This window comes from Filicampus tigris, chromosome 10 (assembly GCF_054856515.1).
Source record: "Filicampus tigris isolate MCC_2025a chromosome 10, RoL_Ftig_1.0, whole genome shotgun sequence".
Lineage (NCBI taxonomy): Eukaryota > Metazoa > Chordata > Actinopteri > Syngnathiformes > Syngnathidae > Filicampus > Filicampus tigris.
The window spans coordinates 6,866,359-6,883,319 of NC_141226.1; the positions used below are offsets into that span (position 1 = coordinate 6,866,359).

The following is a 16,961-nucleotide window of genomic DNA, read 5'->3' on the forward strand; positions in this document are numbered from 1 at the left end:
TCCTCAAATAGAGTGATCTAATAATGAGGGTAAGAATGTAGGAAGGTTTTGGGGCACTGAACTTGTGAGCGCGCGTGCGTGCGTGTGTTTTGTGTGTGCATCTACACTCAATGATGGAAGCATGTATGTTGATGCTCCTCGAACAGATTGCCCTGGGTGGCTCTTGGTTGTGATGCCTGCATCTAGAATAGTCAGGGGGTGGCTCAACCATGTCGATGTATATATGTGTCATAGTGTGATGGCTGGTACAGTCAACACACACAGACAGCTGGATACCATCGATCTCCACAGGCGGAAAGGGGGCAGACAATAAAAATAGAGAACTACAGACGTTATAGCAAACTAGAACATACAAATGATGTGCTAAATCTGTCCACAAACTTAAGCAACCTGAAAACCCAGCTAAAATGTAGCTTCCTTCTTAGGGGTAAGAACCATCGAAGACAAAAAAAAAAGTAGGCCTTTTTGCTTGAATTGTTTTAAAGTTTTCAGAATATGGCATTCAGAATTATTCCTCAACACTATGCATTCAGTGCTCAATCCACAGAGACATTAAGAGAGCATCCAAATCTCCCTCATGTGCTCACCATCACACCTCTGGAATGGATCGATTTTTCAGATTGAAACAAAAATGAATTCCTACATCTCCTTTCCTCCTTGAATGAATCTAGAGCAGTAGCAAGGCCCATGTGGACAGTAAAAAAATAATCTTGGAACTAATTGAATTGCCTGGGATAGAAAGAGGGGCCCAATACTTTTTATAGGCTGGATTAAAGATAGAGGGATGTAAATGGAGGGAAGGGCACAAGGGAGAAGCAGCGGAGAGTGAGAGGCAACTGGCATGCTGGGGGGAGCAGAACAAGGGGGCGATGATGAGGAGGGGAGTGATTGAAATGACAAGGAAAGAGGGAGGTAGAGAGGAAACAAAGAGAGGACATGACAGAAATAGTGGGGAGGGGAGATAATGATGGCGAAAGGAGGATGGTGGGGGGGGTCTCAGGACAATAGATGTGGAACAAAAAAAAAAAAAAAATTCAACTGATTAATGGATATGATATTTTTCAGCTTCTTTTGCCTCCTTCATTAGGGGAAACAAGCCCATGCAACCACATTTATGTGATCAGTTGCTAATGTGGCTGACCAAGTCATAATTTCATAATTTGTCAAAGCACAGTTGGCCTCGGCCAACAAAGCGCCTTGAATGCATCACAACCCCTTTGGGACGTACTCTTGAACACAACATGGAGGATTCTTTATAAGAAAGAAAGAAATAATAAGTGACAGTGTACAGTACAATGTCAGGCTCACACATGCACGCACCAAACTCTTGCCTGTGGCATTAAGGCCATCCTGCCACATCTAATAAACTCTGCGGTTGGATTCAGTAGGCCATGACACAGTGTCCACTTTGCTCTGGTTAGGCAGCATCTGCCTTAAGCCCCGATTTTCAACACGTCGGTTTAGTGTGACAGGACGCCTAATCTGCGACTTTATTATGGGTCTTTCAATTTGTCTCAATTAAGATCGATTGATTTCCGCTTGGCTTCAAAAAAAAGTTTGTCTTGTATCAAGTCCATATTCATCAAGTCGCACATAAAAGATGCCTTCACTTCAATCATACAATCAATATCTCATTCAGGTGATTTGGCATGAAGGCAGAGTAAAAGGGGCCTGAAAGTGACTCTTTATTGGGTCACTTACCAGAATCCTGTCTTCCGATTTCCCGCTCTTGGTGTCCAGTTTGATAGCTCTCACAAATTTAATGGCCTGTTTGTCCAGCACCTTCTTGATGCTCTCTGCGAAGAGGAAGAAAAGACAGTTAATGCATCAAAACAGTTGAACTATATAGTGGGTAAAAGCCTATAGCCAAAACAGACAAGGTAGCTTGTGATGCAGGTGAAAATTACCTTGATTCAAAATTCCATCGAAATCCTGGCTACAAATAATTAATAGGGAAATACCACAAATAAATCCAGGTCATTCAATCATATATCAACAGTGTTGTGAACCAAACTGAAAATCACAACCTCAGAAATTGAAAAAAATAAAAATTAATAACCTATATAATGTGTACTCAAATTACTATAGAAACAATTGCTTTACTCTTAGAATTCAACCCCAAAAACACCATAGTGGCAGAACAGTTTGTGTATGTGTGTGCGTTGTGTATTTTCTCTGCTTGCTGCATCCAGACACAATAATACACCATAGTATTATGGAAAAATGTGTTGAGAAGCACTTCCTAAACCTTGAGTCTAGACCCTTCAAAAATCAAAAGTAACAAATTCTATGTTTTGTCATGAGTGTGCAAGTTTGTTTGTATGCCCCTGTGATTGGCTGGCGACCAGTTCAGAGTGTACCCCACCTACCTCCCAAAGTCAGCTGGCATAGGCTCCAGCAAGACTAGTGAGGAGAAGCGGTATGGATAACGGCTGGATGTTTTGTCATCCGTGTCAAAACTATCAGTATGACCTGACCGTAGAATAATAATAAAAAGATATTTTGAAAAATCAGCTCTCTGGCCCCATTTTATTCCTCCAAATTTAATTTTAAGTATTATTTTAAAAATGTGTCACAGTACAACAAAACTAGCCAATCAGAGGCTGTAGAGAGTTGGAATGAAACAGTTAACAAAATCCACAATTGGGTTTCAAATTTTTTTTGTGTCACAGTTTTCAGTTTGGTTCAATCTTACTCTTTAGAAATCAATGATGTCTGGTATAATTAGGTTAAAAGTGAAAGAAGGAGCCAGTTAGACATTTGACACATTCTGAGTCTGAGGTTAAAAACAGGTGAGAGTCTGGTTGCAAGAATTAGTTCCAACATGCTTTTCAATTACAGAGAAAAGAAATACATTATATCTTTATCAAATAGGGGCTCATCTGTAAAAGTGAGCTTTTAGTCTCCCATTCTGAGGTAATGTAATGGACAGTCACAGTCAGAAAACTTTCAGCATTCCTGGAGATCTGGACCAAATATGCCGTTTGACTAGTCACTATAAAGTTGTTTGAAAGCTGTGTGGAGTAAAATTCTCAGCAGATGAGCGTACATGTTAGTTTGTTGCTGTTATATAGTGTATACCACAAATTGCTTGCGCAGTGTCCCACTTGACTTTATACTGCCGTCATCGTATTGCAAATTGGTCCCATACAGAGGACCTGTATGGATAACGATGCAGGCGCAAATATTGTCCCCTTAAAATGGGAAATATCCAACTATAGAGGGAAGGACGTTTACATGTGGTCAATAGTCGAGTTAAGGTAAAAATTCCAATTTCTGAAACATTTGGAATAACTCGTTTACATGAATGAATGGACAGTTAGTCCCGCATTTGAATAAACCCTTAAAGCAGTGACGCACGGGCATCGTGACGAAAATAAACGTCATTTCCGCTTGTTACTTTGTACCGTCACACACAAAACACAATATATTCACGTCATTCCCCACAGGAATAACGCGGTCTGTTTATTCCTTGCGCTTCTGAGCTGCGTTAAAAACACAGCACATTCAGGTTTTTGCAAGTGTTTATATGACATTTAAAAAACGGAATAATATCAATATTCGAGTTTTAAAAGGGTTATTGACTGCATTGACTTCCAACCAAGGCATGACCAACAGATCACAGAGCAATCATTCCAAACCGAAGAGATCTGTGTAAATTCCTTTTGCCATTCTATTTCATCTAACATCGATATCAACACAAATCTAGAGCAATATTCTTTGAAAATAGTATTAAAAACAAAGAGCTAAAATTAAATTTAGACATGCAAGTTTCTAATCTTAGATTGACAATGTCTCGTGACACTAATGTCTCCAAATTGCTTTTTTCCCTCTGCACAGATAAGTCCTTGCTATGCCACTTCAATTTCTCAGCTGCAGTCAGCGGTTGGCATCTAGTTTTAGATGCATTAGCGCTACTTTCTGCTCAGAAATGTGCAATACTTAATCTCGTTCATATGAGGACAAAAAAAAAAAAAAAAAAAAGTTCTGCATCGAACCAAACAGGACACATGCTGGCCAAACCGAACCAGTTGAAGCCGCTGATTTGGACAATTCTTAAAAAAACGTTCCAACCCAAGTAGAGTCAGAAAGTGTGAACTAGGGGTCTTTCCATTCATTTGCTCAGTGCACCGCCGCTCAAAGAACCTCACAGAGACACAGGCAGACTCTTGCAAGGGAAACTGTAACAGTCTCTTGGATGGCTCATTTAACTCTGGTTAGCGACAAAAGTAAAAAAAGACAAACAAAAGAGAAGGAATCATACAGCTCTCTACTTCAAATATACTGTAAATAACAGTGGTGTCCTACAATCAGATGGCTGCATCTGCATATGGACAAGCTGCATACCATGACTGCAACATCAGCTCCCATGTCAGAAATTACCAGAGCTTCAAAGACTGTGCTATAAGGATTAGCATCACACACTGTTAACACACAGAGAACCTCTGAACAAGGACTCATACTGTATCTGGGCTATTTTTAGCATCAGAGCCCAAAAGGAACAACCTGGCGCACTCCAATAAAACCTGGAAAGACATGGCGCTGCAATCTTGAAGGGCTGGAATGACCACGTCTAGTTCAGTGTCCTCCACCCACTAGCTATACCAACAGCAAATGCACATTCAGTATATTCTTCAAAGATGCAATGCAATGCAAGTCTACACATCCAGCAGGGGCTACAGGCTTAAAGTGTACTCAAGTGGCATGGCTAATGGAAATGTGGAGAGGCCTGCTGGGTTCAGTTGCTTTTCTGCATCCTCTCTATAAATAGGCTCATAACTCTCATTTTCCTGCAACAAACATGACATTTGCTCTCACACTTGCGAAAGAACAGGGCAAGGAATTGAGCACAGGTCAACCAAACACAGAGCGTTATCAACACTAAGCTTGGGTAAGACCCAAACGCTTAAACCTTTACACACTTTGCACCCGCCTTGATTGAACTCAGATACTCCCAAAGCAATGAAGGGCAGTGGAGGAAAGAGGGACCACTCAGACAGGTCAGTGCCCCTGTTCCACTTCAATTACCCCCTCATATCCAAACAGCCTTTTTGGCACTTCCATGGGCCTGCTCCGGCTGATGGCGAGGTCATTATACCCCCATTGGTTGGGATCTGGCAGGTGTGTTGATGACTTAATGCTGCATTGCCAGACAGAAGGGGCTTGACCAGGATGAGCTGGTTAACAGCAAGATTAAAGTAGCCAACCCCGTCAAGTTAATTAGCAATGAGAGACGTGCTTCTTGTGCAACACCTGAGCACCCAAACATGTTATGGTGTGCGCGTGCCCTTTCAATCACTGTTCAGCATCTCTCACAAGCGCACTCCAACTTCGGCGAATAGTGAGTGTCACTGATTCATGCCGAATCAATACGAAAGTGGATCAAATCAATAATGTTACAACCTTCCCAGATTCGCTGACTATTAACTCCGATTTTGCCTAAAAAGTACATCTGGTGCGCTTGCCCGCGGCTTGTAACTCTTAACTAAAGAAAATACGCGAAAAAGCCAAACTAAATCACACGTGTCCTCCAAAACACTCTTGTCAGCCTTCACTTCCGGGCCGGCGAGCGGCGTTTTGGTTTGGAGGTTAAATTGCACGCTTAACCCAAGGGAAATGTCATTTTGAGCTCACCTGTCATTTCCCTGCTGACACTGGCAAAGGCCGACGCTGTCTCTTTGGAGGCCATGACGCGCACCTCGCTGCGTAGGCTGATCCTTCACCACTCCGCAAAACGTCCCAAATGCCCCCAACGCGCTTCCCGCTGTCCCCTTCGCGCCACAGCGAGCTGTGAAGCGGAGCGATGCTGTATGTGGCGCGCTGTTCGCAGTCGCACTAGTGGGCGCGCTTATACCACACTTGTGTGCGCGTGTGTGTGTGTGTGAGAGAGAGAGAGAGAGAGAGAGAGAGAGAGAGAGAGAGAGAGAGAGAGAGAGAGAGAGAGAGAGAGAGAGAGAGAGAGAGAGAGAGAGAGAGAGAGAGAGAGAGAGAGAGAGACAGAGAGACAGAGAGACAGAGAGAGAGAAAGAGAGAGAGAGAGAGAGAGAGATGGGGTTAATCAGGATAGATTTATTCATCAGATGCTTTCAAATTCCTCGTTATATGCATAGATCAGCACAGATTTTAATATTTTGAAATACGCGTGTCCTCTGGATCTGTCTGTTCAACATTTAATGCATAAAACCTTGTAAAAAAAAATACGTATAGGTCCGCATAAAAAAAGAAGAAAGACTAGATTAGTTTTTCGCACTGAAGACAGTGGTACCATTCATTTTGCCCCATATGCCGCAGTTTTTCCTGTTTCACGCTATTATGTGCTATTTTTATTTATTTTATTTGGGGAGGGCGTTTTGGTAGGAAATTGGTAGCGCGGTATTTTTTTTCTTCGTAAAAAATGTATTTCTTGAACTTTAAATTTAAGAAAAAAGTCAAATTACAAAAAAGAAACAGCAGCTAGAGAAAATCTAATGAGATAATTGGATTCTACATCCGGAACTTCCCTAAAAAAATGTGTTGGTCTTTGTTTACACAAGTGCCTAGAGGCAAATTTTTGACCTCATAGGTAATTTTGTGTAAGTTTTCGCTGTACTCCGTGTTTTTGTTTTAGTTTTAGTTTTTTTTGCAACCTATCCTCCATTATTAACTGATACATTATTTGCTGTTTTGTGCTGTCTCGCAGAGCTGGGCATCCCCTAACCGCCACCGCGTTCCGTCCTGGATGTTTAATTGACCACGTGGGCCTGGTCCATCCCTCGTCGGCGACAGCCAATCGGCGTCGAGAACGTAATCCTTACGTCACAAGCAGGCGACCTTCCATCCCGGCAGGCCCCCCTTTTTTGGGGCGGACTGCTTTGTGGGGTGACAAGTTTTAAAAAAGGGCTGGACTAATCAAGGCTGGAGGTGAATTTTAGTCCGGCCCACTAATCGGGCCCCGTGCATGTGTCGTGCTCACGAGAGGACACAAACAAACAGAGAGATCAGAGAGGAAGCTCAGAAAAAATGGGTCTGGAACGGGGTCGTGGTCGATAATTTTTATGAATAAGACTGGAGGGTCCAGGTTGGAAGGGTACCCAGGGTCAAAAAAAGGGTCAAGTGCCCGGCTCTGATTCTTTCAAGCCGAACAAAAACTGGAATGTCAGTCCATCACTCTGTCATCGTTATTTATTTTAACCGCTTCCGTCATCGCTAAATTAGAGTTCATCAGCACTATTTTTTTTTCTTTTTGACCATCTTCATCTTCAGTTGTGTCTGTGACAGCCAATCGGTGTCGCATCTGCCACAGCCAATCAGCGTCAAAAACATACAACTTACAATGTCACATGCAGCTGCAGGAAAAAGTAGATGCGCAGAGAAATAAAGTTAAAAAAAACAGACACACATACACAGTGTGGTTATCGGTGGAATAAAAACAATATGGCACAATATCGTTGCAGTTGCTATGGCAACCAGCGCCTTTGCACGCTGTCGCAGGGGGCGACATCACTTCCTGTTCTTTTCAGACCCAATGGCAAGAGCTGGCGTTAAACCTCCTCTTGCTCAGCTCGCCCTCCTCATGGAGCTCCAGGAGATCCTGGTTCAGCATCTGGAGTGAGGCCTGCCCGCTAAAGGGATATGCAAAACAGCCAGCTTCCTTTACCGGCCAGAACAACATAAAAGTAGTAATAGGAGTAGGCTTGGACAATGGGAACCGAGATTCAGTTAGCAGTCAACACAAACACAGCAAGGTCACCAGATTGACTAGCGATGTTCAAACTGTTTATTTCTGTTGGATGGTGAAGAGACACTCCTCCGCTCCACTCGAAGCCCGGTGTAAACACCCCGTGAACAAACACACACGAGACACGGAGCACGTGTCCGTCAATCGCCAGATAAATTGGAGTGACGGACTGAGAAGGTCCATCGATACTGACTCAGTCAGAAAATGACAATTTCGGTGGTGGACGAAAACCAGCTTCCGTCAGTGCTCAGTCTGTCTGTTTTTTTAAGTTTCCCATTTTTTGTCATTTGCAAGCAAAACGGGCGCCAGTCAGTGATGTATTGACGGGCCTTGCATCAGTATAGACAGAATGCCCACCTCTTGAACTATGTCGAAGTGACACAGAAAACACACTCTTAGGGGGCGGTAGGTAATGCAGTTTTACTCTGTCAGTCAAAGTAGTCAATTTGTACTCTAATCCAATGTTGATTAAGTACACACAATTATAGTATCCAGAAGCAAACGTAAAAGTACATTTAAAAAGGAAAAGGCACGGCTCCATCGTCATCGCTGTCCAGCAACCCTCAGCGGAGCCCGAAGCCAACCGTCGGATCAGATGACCCTCAAGGCTGCGGTTCTCATTCAAATGAATGAGACTCAGGCAATTGTGCATGCACTCGCAAAAATCTTTATCTCCAGCTTCAATATTTCATCCAGTAGTAGACCTACATATGAAATTGTAAATATGTTTTTTTTTAGAACCGAGGAGAAATTTTTCTCCTCCATCAGCTGGTTGTATGTGTACAACCTATAATTTTTCCAGTTGCCCCATCGTGAAATTAGGACGGAGTCTCAAGCTCTGTGTAATGCTCTTTTTTTTTGCTCTTCTTAACAAATCAAGCACTCAACAAAATTCATTTTATTCAAAATGCTGCACCAGTTTTAGTCTCTCTCCAGTTATGTACAAAATCGATTTTAAGATTTTATTGTCGTTTTCCAATTTCCTAATGGTGCTGCCCTGCCTTATATTATGGGCACGACATGCTCCCTAACTATACGTACATCAGACAGACACTTTAGATCACAGGTGTCAAACTCAAGGCCCGGGGTCCAGATCTGGCCCATGACATCATTTTATGTGTCCTGCGAAAGCAAATTTCCATACTTTCCAGGCTATAAGCTACATTTTTTTTCCCCACGCTTTGAACCCTGTGGCTTTTAATGTGATGCGGTTTATTTATACATTTTTACTGATGAGCTTTAAAATGCCAATTGACTTACCTATAGTCTTGTTACATCTGACCAATGAAATTACCAAACACGTCACAGTGGACTAATGAAACTGTCAGAGTCCGCCCTCATACTAAATAGGTAAATATTCATCAGCCATTTGCAGTTGGTGAGGGTGGGGTGGGCTACCTGAGAGAGAACTACGGAGCTTTATGTGCGCATAGCGATGTACGGAGCGTAAGGAGCAATTGAGAGTGAAAAGAAAAAATCTTGAGTTGAGTTTAATGAGCAAAAGGAATGAGTGCCATAAATACAGCCATTTCTGCAATGCGATGCCGACTCCCACCATCGCTGGCAATGGACGACTGGTACTTTCCCCTGGGGAAGAAACTCCAGCCACGGAGCGACATCCAATCACGTAACAAACGGGTTTCCAAAGGCTGCACTGGCACATGATGGAGAAGACTGTTCAAGCTCGTCTGCAAATTTTTCTCGTATAGCAACAGAAGAGACCGAGGGGTATCTACTGGTGTTTAATATGAATCGTTTTTAAAAAATCAATAATTGTGATCTCATTCTTTGTAAATATCCCATGTAATAACATGAAGACCTGCAGCTACTAAGTGGCCAATATATGTACAAATTGTTTTTTATGGCTGAATTTAGCTGTTGCGACTTTTAATTAGGTGCCTATTGTAGCCTGGAAATTACAGTATGTGATTCGACTTCATGTTTCTTGCTAAGTATAATTTGGCTTCACAGTCATAACTGCCTTTTGAAGGAAACCATAACTACTGTGCAATGTGGCCCGTGACAAAAATGAGTTTGACACCCCTGACTTAGATCCACATATAAATCACTTCTCAGTATACCATGTATACGTTCAAAATCAGCTGTAGGTGCTTTGACTTCTTGTGATCCAAGACTGTGGATCCTTCCATACTTCCTTAAAACATCATTTTAAAACATATCTCTTGTCACTAGCTTTCAATTTTGTTGTTTGTTTGCTTATTGTATTGTTTGTTTTACGCACTTTAAATGTATTAGCATCTTGCTTTTTATCCTGAAGCGCATTGAGTTTGTGATTGCCATATGAAATGTGCTATACAAATAAAATTGACATTGACATTAACAATATTACTTTTTGCAAAAGTGTGAGGTTGGGGGAAAGAGTTTATTTTTATTGTTTAGTTAATGATCAGTAGTACACAACAACGTACCCAAACATAGAAGGTGGAGGCCGATGGGCCTAAGAAGTATAAAGATTAAGCTCTAGATATTTAATTTTTATTTCATCCTCCTTTTCATTTTAATACAGAAGGAATATAAGAACTTATACATGTGAACAGATGTGGTGCCTTTCTGTTAAAGAAAGAAAACCCCACAGTGGTCACTGAAATAATTTAAAAGTAAAAACAGTAATTCATGGGGAGAAAAAAATAATAAAAATAAAAATAATAGAATAATAAACAAAATCAGGCATTCCTTTTGAATTACAGTCCAACAGAAATGTTTTCGAAAACTAAATAATAAAACTGGTCAGACTTAGTCATGCCTGTCAGCAAATGATTTCTTTAACACTCAATAAAATGAATACACCTGTTAACGGGTAGTCTTTGTCCCACTCGCCTCAAGCAAACTGCTGTCGCTGTCTCTGGTTTGAACGGTGTCTTCTCCAGACTGCGTGTTTCATTTCAGTGTTATAAAGTGTTTAGGTCAGGTCACTTCAGAATAGTCCAGTGTTCTGGTGTTGCCATTCTTGGGGGTGTTTTAGCTTTATGTCCTGGGTCAGTATCCTGCCGAAGGACCCATGGCCTGCACCTGAGACCATACTGATACTGTGACCATTTTCTGATACTGTGAAGAAAATGTTTCTCACAATTGCCTATTATGCTCTTGTGGTTAAGTTGATGCACAGATTTAAGACACAATGTGCTGGAAGTACTGAGCCACCTCAATGTTTCACATATCGTCGCTGTCCTGTGAAAAACACGTATTTCCAACTTTGGAAACGTTTTTAATTTTCACATTAATGTGATGTCTGTAACGCATAAACACCATTCATGTAAAAATAAGAAAAATGAAAAAAAAAATTAGATAAGTGTTTTTCACAGGACAGCAAAGATATGATGCAGCGTACTTTCTTTGTATGCGTCAAATTTTGTCTCAGCTGTCCAAACAACAGTCTCCCAGAAGCTTTGTTACTTGTCAAGAAGCATTTTTGGCAACATCCAATTTCAAGTTATTCCAAGAACTGTTGTGGGTTTATCTTTCTTTAACAGCAGAGTACCAACAATTGTCTTTGCCGTTTGTACAAAGAAAAAAACCTGCATGCTTGTGAAACACAGATGCTAAGCATCTGTGCCTCATTTTCATTATTTAAATTTTAGTACTTACATTTGTAAGTTTTGTTATTTCAATGACAATTGTAAAGTCACCAGCATTTGTCCCAAGTGTATAATTTAAGATGTCACAATATTCCTTTTAAAGTCATATTCATAATCACTCGCTATTGTTTTTAATTCTAAATGTCTGTTTTACTGAAACTGTCTTGTAATTTTCAAACTGATAATCTAATCCTCTTTTTGAGTGTGTCATTACTTGTTTAGGAATGCTTCAAGTACAGCTTTCAAACTGAGTTTTAGTGACATGATATTTTATGACAAAGTGGGTTTGATACTTTTGATGAATGTTTCTCTGTAGTATGAATTATCCCTGGAATTGAGCAATATATTGGATAATTACATTCAGTACTTTTCTGCTTGAAGTTTAAAGAGTACCACTCAGGTTCATAATACAAAATGGGATGTAGTAATTTTTTGACAGTAGTATTTTTTTGACAGCGTAAAGTTGATGATGACAATGATGTACTGACTCACCCACTCATCTGAATGACTGCCACTTGTCAATGCCATGGCTTAGGCAATCCAGTTCAGACGTTTTTCTGTAGACACGGTTTCAATGAAGCCAGATTTTCCCAATAGAAAATGTCCCGCAATCGTTTCCTTCTATGAGAATCGTGCACTTGAAAATGCAGAAGAATGGGCTAGCTTTGTGCCCCTCATGTGGAAGCCCAGCTGTGTCATGGTTTCATTTCCAAGTTTGTCCTTTGAGGGTTCCCAGAAGATTAGAACAGTGCAGTGTGTGCTATCAGCTTGCCTACATGATTCAATATGATATGTGTTAGACACCTTTGTGTCCGTGTCTTTACATGAATGAAAAAACGCAGTGGGGGGTGAGGGCATTATGCAGGCAAGAAATGGAGAACGGGCCAAGAAGGCAAGAATAAGAGGTTTGTATTCTGGGGAACTGTAGCCACCTCCGGGTTTCATGGGGTTAACAACCTCAGCAATGTTCAAAGATGCACTTGAAAGGATGAAGCATTACTTATTCATCAGTGCAGCAATTCACAGATGGGAACTGCGATACTCAATAGGCCCTCGATTACATGTCTGTCTGTGTGCTTTATGTGAATGAATATGCATATGTACAACAATGCCAGAGATTAATTTTATTACTGAAGTTCTGTCTCTCTGTGACTAATTTGTTTAAAAGGGAAGTCAACGCAAACATAATTTTTTCAAGAATATGTTCTATCCAAGCCCACTAGTTGAAACAGGGCATTCTGATAAATATTGCGTTTGTGGAATATAAGTTAAGAAGCAAAATGCACTTGTTTTTAGCCATCTCCAGGGGCGGCCATTTTGTCTTCTGTCGACCGACATGACATCACAACTACTCACAAAAACGGATGCATTTTGCTGCTTATTTTACAATCCACAAATGCAAAATCAATCAGAATGCTGTGTATCAACTAGTGGGCTTGGATAGAACATGTCATGTAATGTCATCTTCCAAACCGCTTATCCTATATAGGGTCGCGGGGAGTTGCTGGAGCCTATCCCAGCCGTCAATGGGCGAAGGCAGACTACACCCCGAACTGGTCGCCAGCCAGTCGCAGGGCACACATAGACACTGTCACTGAGCGGGAATCGATCCCACGCTGCCCGCACACAACTCAGGCGTGTGTACCACTACACTATCAGCGGACAGAACAGAACATATTCTTGAAAAAAATATGTTTGGGTTGACTTCCGCTTTAAAGCACAAAAAGGTCTTAACCTTGGTGCATCTAGTGCTAACCCTAGCCCTGCTAACCACTGTCATTTGATGGGAAAAGAAACATACACGGCAACATATCTGCACTTACCTAAATAAAAGTGTACCACTCACATCAAACATTCCAGCCCCTCCAGTAACATTTAAGTTAGCTCTTGTAAAGCTTTTACATTTCTAAAGAAGTAGGGTAACTAACTACACCACAGCCTGATCATAGAAGCAGGAGTTGGTATGTGGTGGATTTATCAGAGAAACTCAGAGGGATTTACTCTAAACAGAACATACAAATGCATTTCAAACCCATCACCATCAGCAATGTGGTTTATGCAGTGCAGTGTAGTGAGGAGTGCAATGACCTCTACATTGGAGCAAGAAACCCTACACAAATATATGGCGCAACAGAGCATTTTTTTGGGGCCCAAGTTTGACGGTTCATTAGCTCAAAAGCAAACCCCAATTCCAATGAAGTTGGGATGTTGTGTAAAACACAAAGAAAAACATTGATTTGCAAACCTTTTTCAATAGATATTCAAATGAATACACTACAAACACAAGATAGATGTTCAGACTGATAAACTTTATTACCAGGTGTTGTTGGGTTGGGATATGGCTTTAACTGTGCACGGTATGGATATAACTTGCATTTGTAAATGCAGTGGAAAACTACGTCAACTGACAGTGGTTTTCTGAAGTGATCCTGAGCCCAGGTGGCAATATCCTTTACACAATGATGACTTTTTTTTTTAATGCAATACAGCCTGAGGGATCGAATTTCATGGGCATTCAATGTTGGTTTTAAGCATTTATGTTTACACACAGAGATTTCTCCAGATTCTCAATCTTTTGATGATCTTACTGATATTATTCAATTATTTGCATATGTATGTTGAGAAAGATGGCATTGTGGGCGACTGTTGAGCACATCCGCCTCCCAATGAGGCTGTGGGTTCAAACCTGGTCCCGGCTTTTCTGTATGGAGTTTGCATGTTCTCCCCGTGCATGCAGGGGTTTACTCCAGGTATTACAGTTTCGTCCCTCATTCCAAAAATATGCCAGTTTGGGTAAACACTCTAAATTGTCTGTAGGTGTGATTGTGAATGGTTGTTATTCTGTGTACCTCGCCTACCCCCTGTAGACAGCTGGGATGCCCACAACCCTGGTGACGATAGGCTAGATGGAGGGATGGATGTTCACTGCTTATCCTCAGTAGTCCTTAGGGTCGATAATAGATAACTGTTCCAAAAAAATTGAACTGAAAAAACAATACATGTGAAACGCTTTCACGAAACAAACAATGCATTCACAAGAATTGCAGTTTACCCTGACCTGGATGACTGAGAATCTTACAAACAGATGCATCACTATACTCATAGCGTCAAAGCTGATATATGCTGCCCTCTTCTGGGTAAACGAAGAAAAAGTAGGCCTACTGTATGCGCACCATCCTTTTTTAGTATGTCCCAGAATAGAAAGACTAGTCCTGTAAATTGGCATGTCTTGCACTTGAGGATAACTTACAGTGATCCACATGTAAGTGGTTCTAGATTCTAGTGTCTCTGTAGCAAGAGCACCGGATAGGACACATTGATATTGTAGATGAGAAAAAAACAGATATATAATTTTTTTAATTAATGTAAATGTCTTGAGAGAGAGACACATATCAAGCAGATACCCATTACATTTTAAAATCTATATGTTTTCACACATAACTTAGTGCCCTTGGTTCCATTGAAAGGTGTTATGTAAATTCTAGCTATTATTGTTATTGGTTTTATCAGCTACTGAATTTTTATTTCGCCCATCCACTAAATGGAACGATTTACCTGAGTAATAGAGATTGCTGGCTTCAGCCTAGAACTCAGAAGTAGTCCAGAGCGGGATGGAATTTATCAGCTTCATTTGAAGTTATTGTGTGTATATATGTTTCTATTATTCACAGGTGAAGAAGATACCTAAAAAGAAGTATAAAAACTTCAAAGAAACTTGCATCTTAAAAGTCTGTTTCCATGTTATTTGTAGAAACGTTTTACGGATTTACTACTAAGAATGTCATGCAGACAATATTTACCACTTGGCCACTGGCTCAAACAATGACGTATGGTGTGATCTGATGTATCTTGACCTTGGAGTTCACCTTTAATTTATTTGGGTGTTGTTTTGGGCTCTTTTATTACCATTTGTTTTGTCCGTAGGTTAAATTTGGCATCCATTTCTCTACTGCGGCCATGTCCAGTGAGGTTGGCTAACCCAGAGAAAGTAAGTTTACATTTGAAATACTAGTAAACTGGTTGGCTTAAAAACACCAATTCATGAAAGAAGCAAACTTGGATTCTTTTAAATCAACATCTTCAGTAGTTACAATTATGGAAAATTATTCTGCAGAATATCTTTGAATAACCATAACATACTTTATTTGATAGTTTCGACCATTAAGTAATAATTAGGCATTTTCAGTTAAGTGGATTTAATTCTCAGTCAATTTCACTTAAAATTCTGTTTACATCTAATGAGTCCATCAAATACTGTAATTTTACAAAATATCTATTTATGTCTGATTAAACCAAGATGGACATAAGGGATGTCACAATATCAGCAATATCATATATATGTGTTACAGTCACCTTGCAGGGTGAATCAATCCAATCTGTTAATTGTTCCACGTACAACTCTGAAGATAACAGAGACGAGTGTAAACACCACAACGCGAGCTTTACTTAATATTAGATCTCTGTCTTACAAATCATTCCTAGTTAATGACTATAATTTGTTTTTGACAGACACATGGTTAACAGAAGACGCAAGTGCTACTGTTCTCAATGAAACAGCACCTCCAAATTTTATTTTTATGAGCAAATGTCGAAATGGGAAGAAAGGAGGAGAAGAAGCTGCCTTATTCAAAGATTCATTCCAGTATAAAGAGATTTCATTTGGTGATTCTATTTCTTTTGAATATCTCAGTTTTATTTTAAAGGGTGTTGGAAAAATTATCATTTGAATCATTTACAGAGCTCCAGGATACTGTGCAAGTTTTATTGATGGTTTTTCTGAATTACTATCAGTTGTCTCTCCTGATTTCAACCATTTTATCTGAATCGGGGATTTCAACATTCACACTGACAATATGAAGGATGGCAATGCCAAAGAATTTTCCTTTATATTGGACACAAGAACCGACTCACATTCATGGTCACACTCTGGATTTGGTTATCTCAAAAGGGGTTGATATTACTTCTGTTGTGGTTACTGACTTGGCCTTATCGGACCATTTTTGTATTTTGTTTGATGTACCCATCACTCAGAATATTCTTCCCTCTTGGTAAAGAAGAGGTACATTAACGAGGGAACATGTACCGGTACTCAATTTATGGAGACCATAGCTTTGTCACCAACAGTGAGTGTAGTGTCAGTTAATGGACTCCTGGTTCATTTCCATTGGAAAATCTTGAATATAATGGATGCTGTCGCACCAATAAGAGTCAAAAGCACTTTCTCCAAACATAAATCACACTGTTGAAAGACCAGTATGGTATAAACCAGACAAGACAATGTAGAAAAGCTGAACGAAAGTCAAAACTTCAAATTCACTTTGAGTTATACAACAAAGCCTGCATAAGTTTAATAATGAACTGTGCACGGCCAGACAGATCCATCTATCTGAAATGATCAACAGGAATGTCAACAACTCTAGCACTCTGTTTGTTATGATAGATAAACTTCCGAATCCTCCTAAGCAGATAAGCCTAGAACTCCTCTCCACTGAGAAATGCAACAAATTTGCCAACTTCTTTAGCGAGAAAATCAAAACCATTCGACAACCAATTTACACTACGCAGAAAAACAGGAAAACTAACCTGTGTCTGAAAGAACTTGAATGTTATGTCACAATTTAATATGGCTGATTTAAAAATCTTAGAAG

General features: G+C 40.4%; 1 protein-coding gene across 9 annotated transcripts in view; it reads right to left on the minus strand.

Moving 5' to 3' along the window:
* The window catches only part of carmil3 (capping protein regulator and myosin 1 linker 3), a 95,486-nt gene extending 89,617 nt beyond the window's left edge, over positions 1–5,869 (minus strand). For 5 of the 9 annotated variants that reach the window (XM_086043362.1, XM_086043361.1, XM_086043364.1 and 2 more), the window contains exons 1-2: positions 5,635–5,868; positions 1,702–1,796 (exon numbers count right to left, since the gene is read on the minus strand). In XM_086043362.1, coding sequence (XP_085899488.1) covers positions 1,702–1,796; positions 5,635–5,689 — 150 coding nt within the window. In that variant the 5' untranslated portion in view covers positions 5,690–5,868. Of the gene's footprint in view, positions 1–1,701; positions 1,797–4,922; positions 5,083–5,634 lie in introns of those variants that run through there. The other 4 variants (XM_086043359.1, XM_086043363.1, XM_086043367.1 and 1 more) reach the window with 3 other exon arrangements.
* Positions 5,870–16,961: the final 11,092 nt, after the last annotated feature.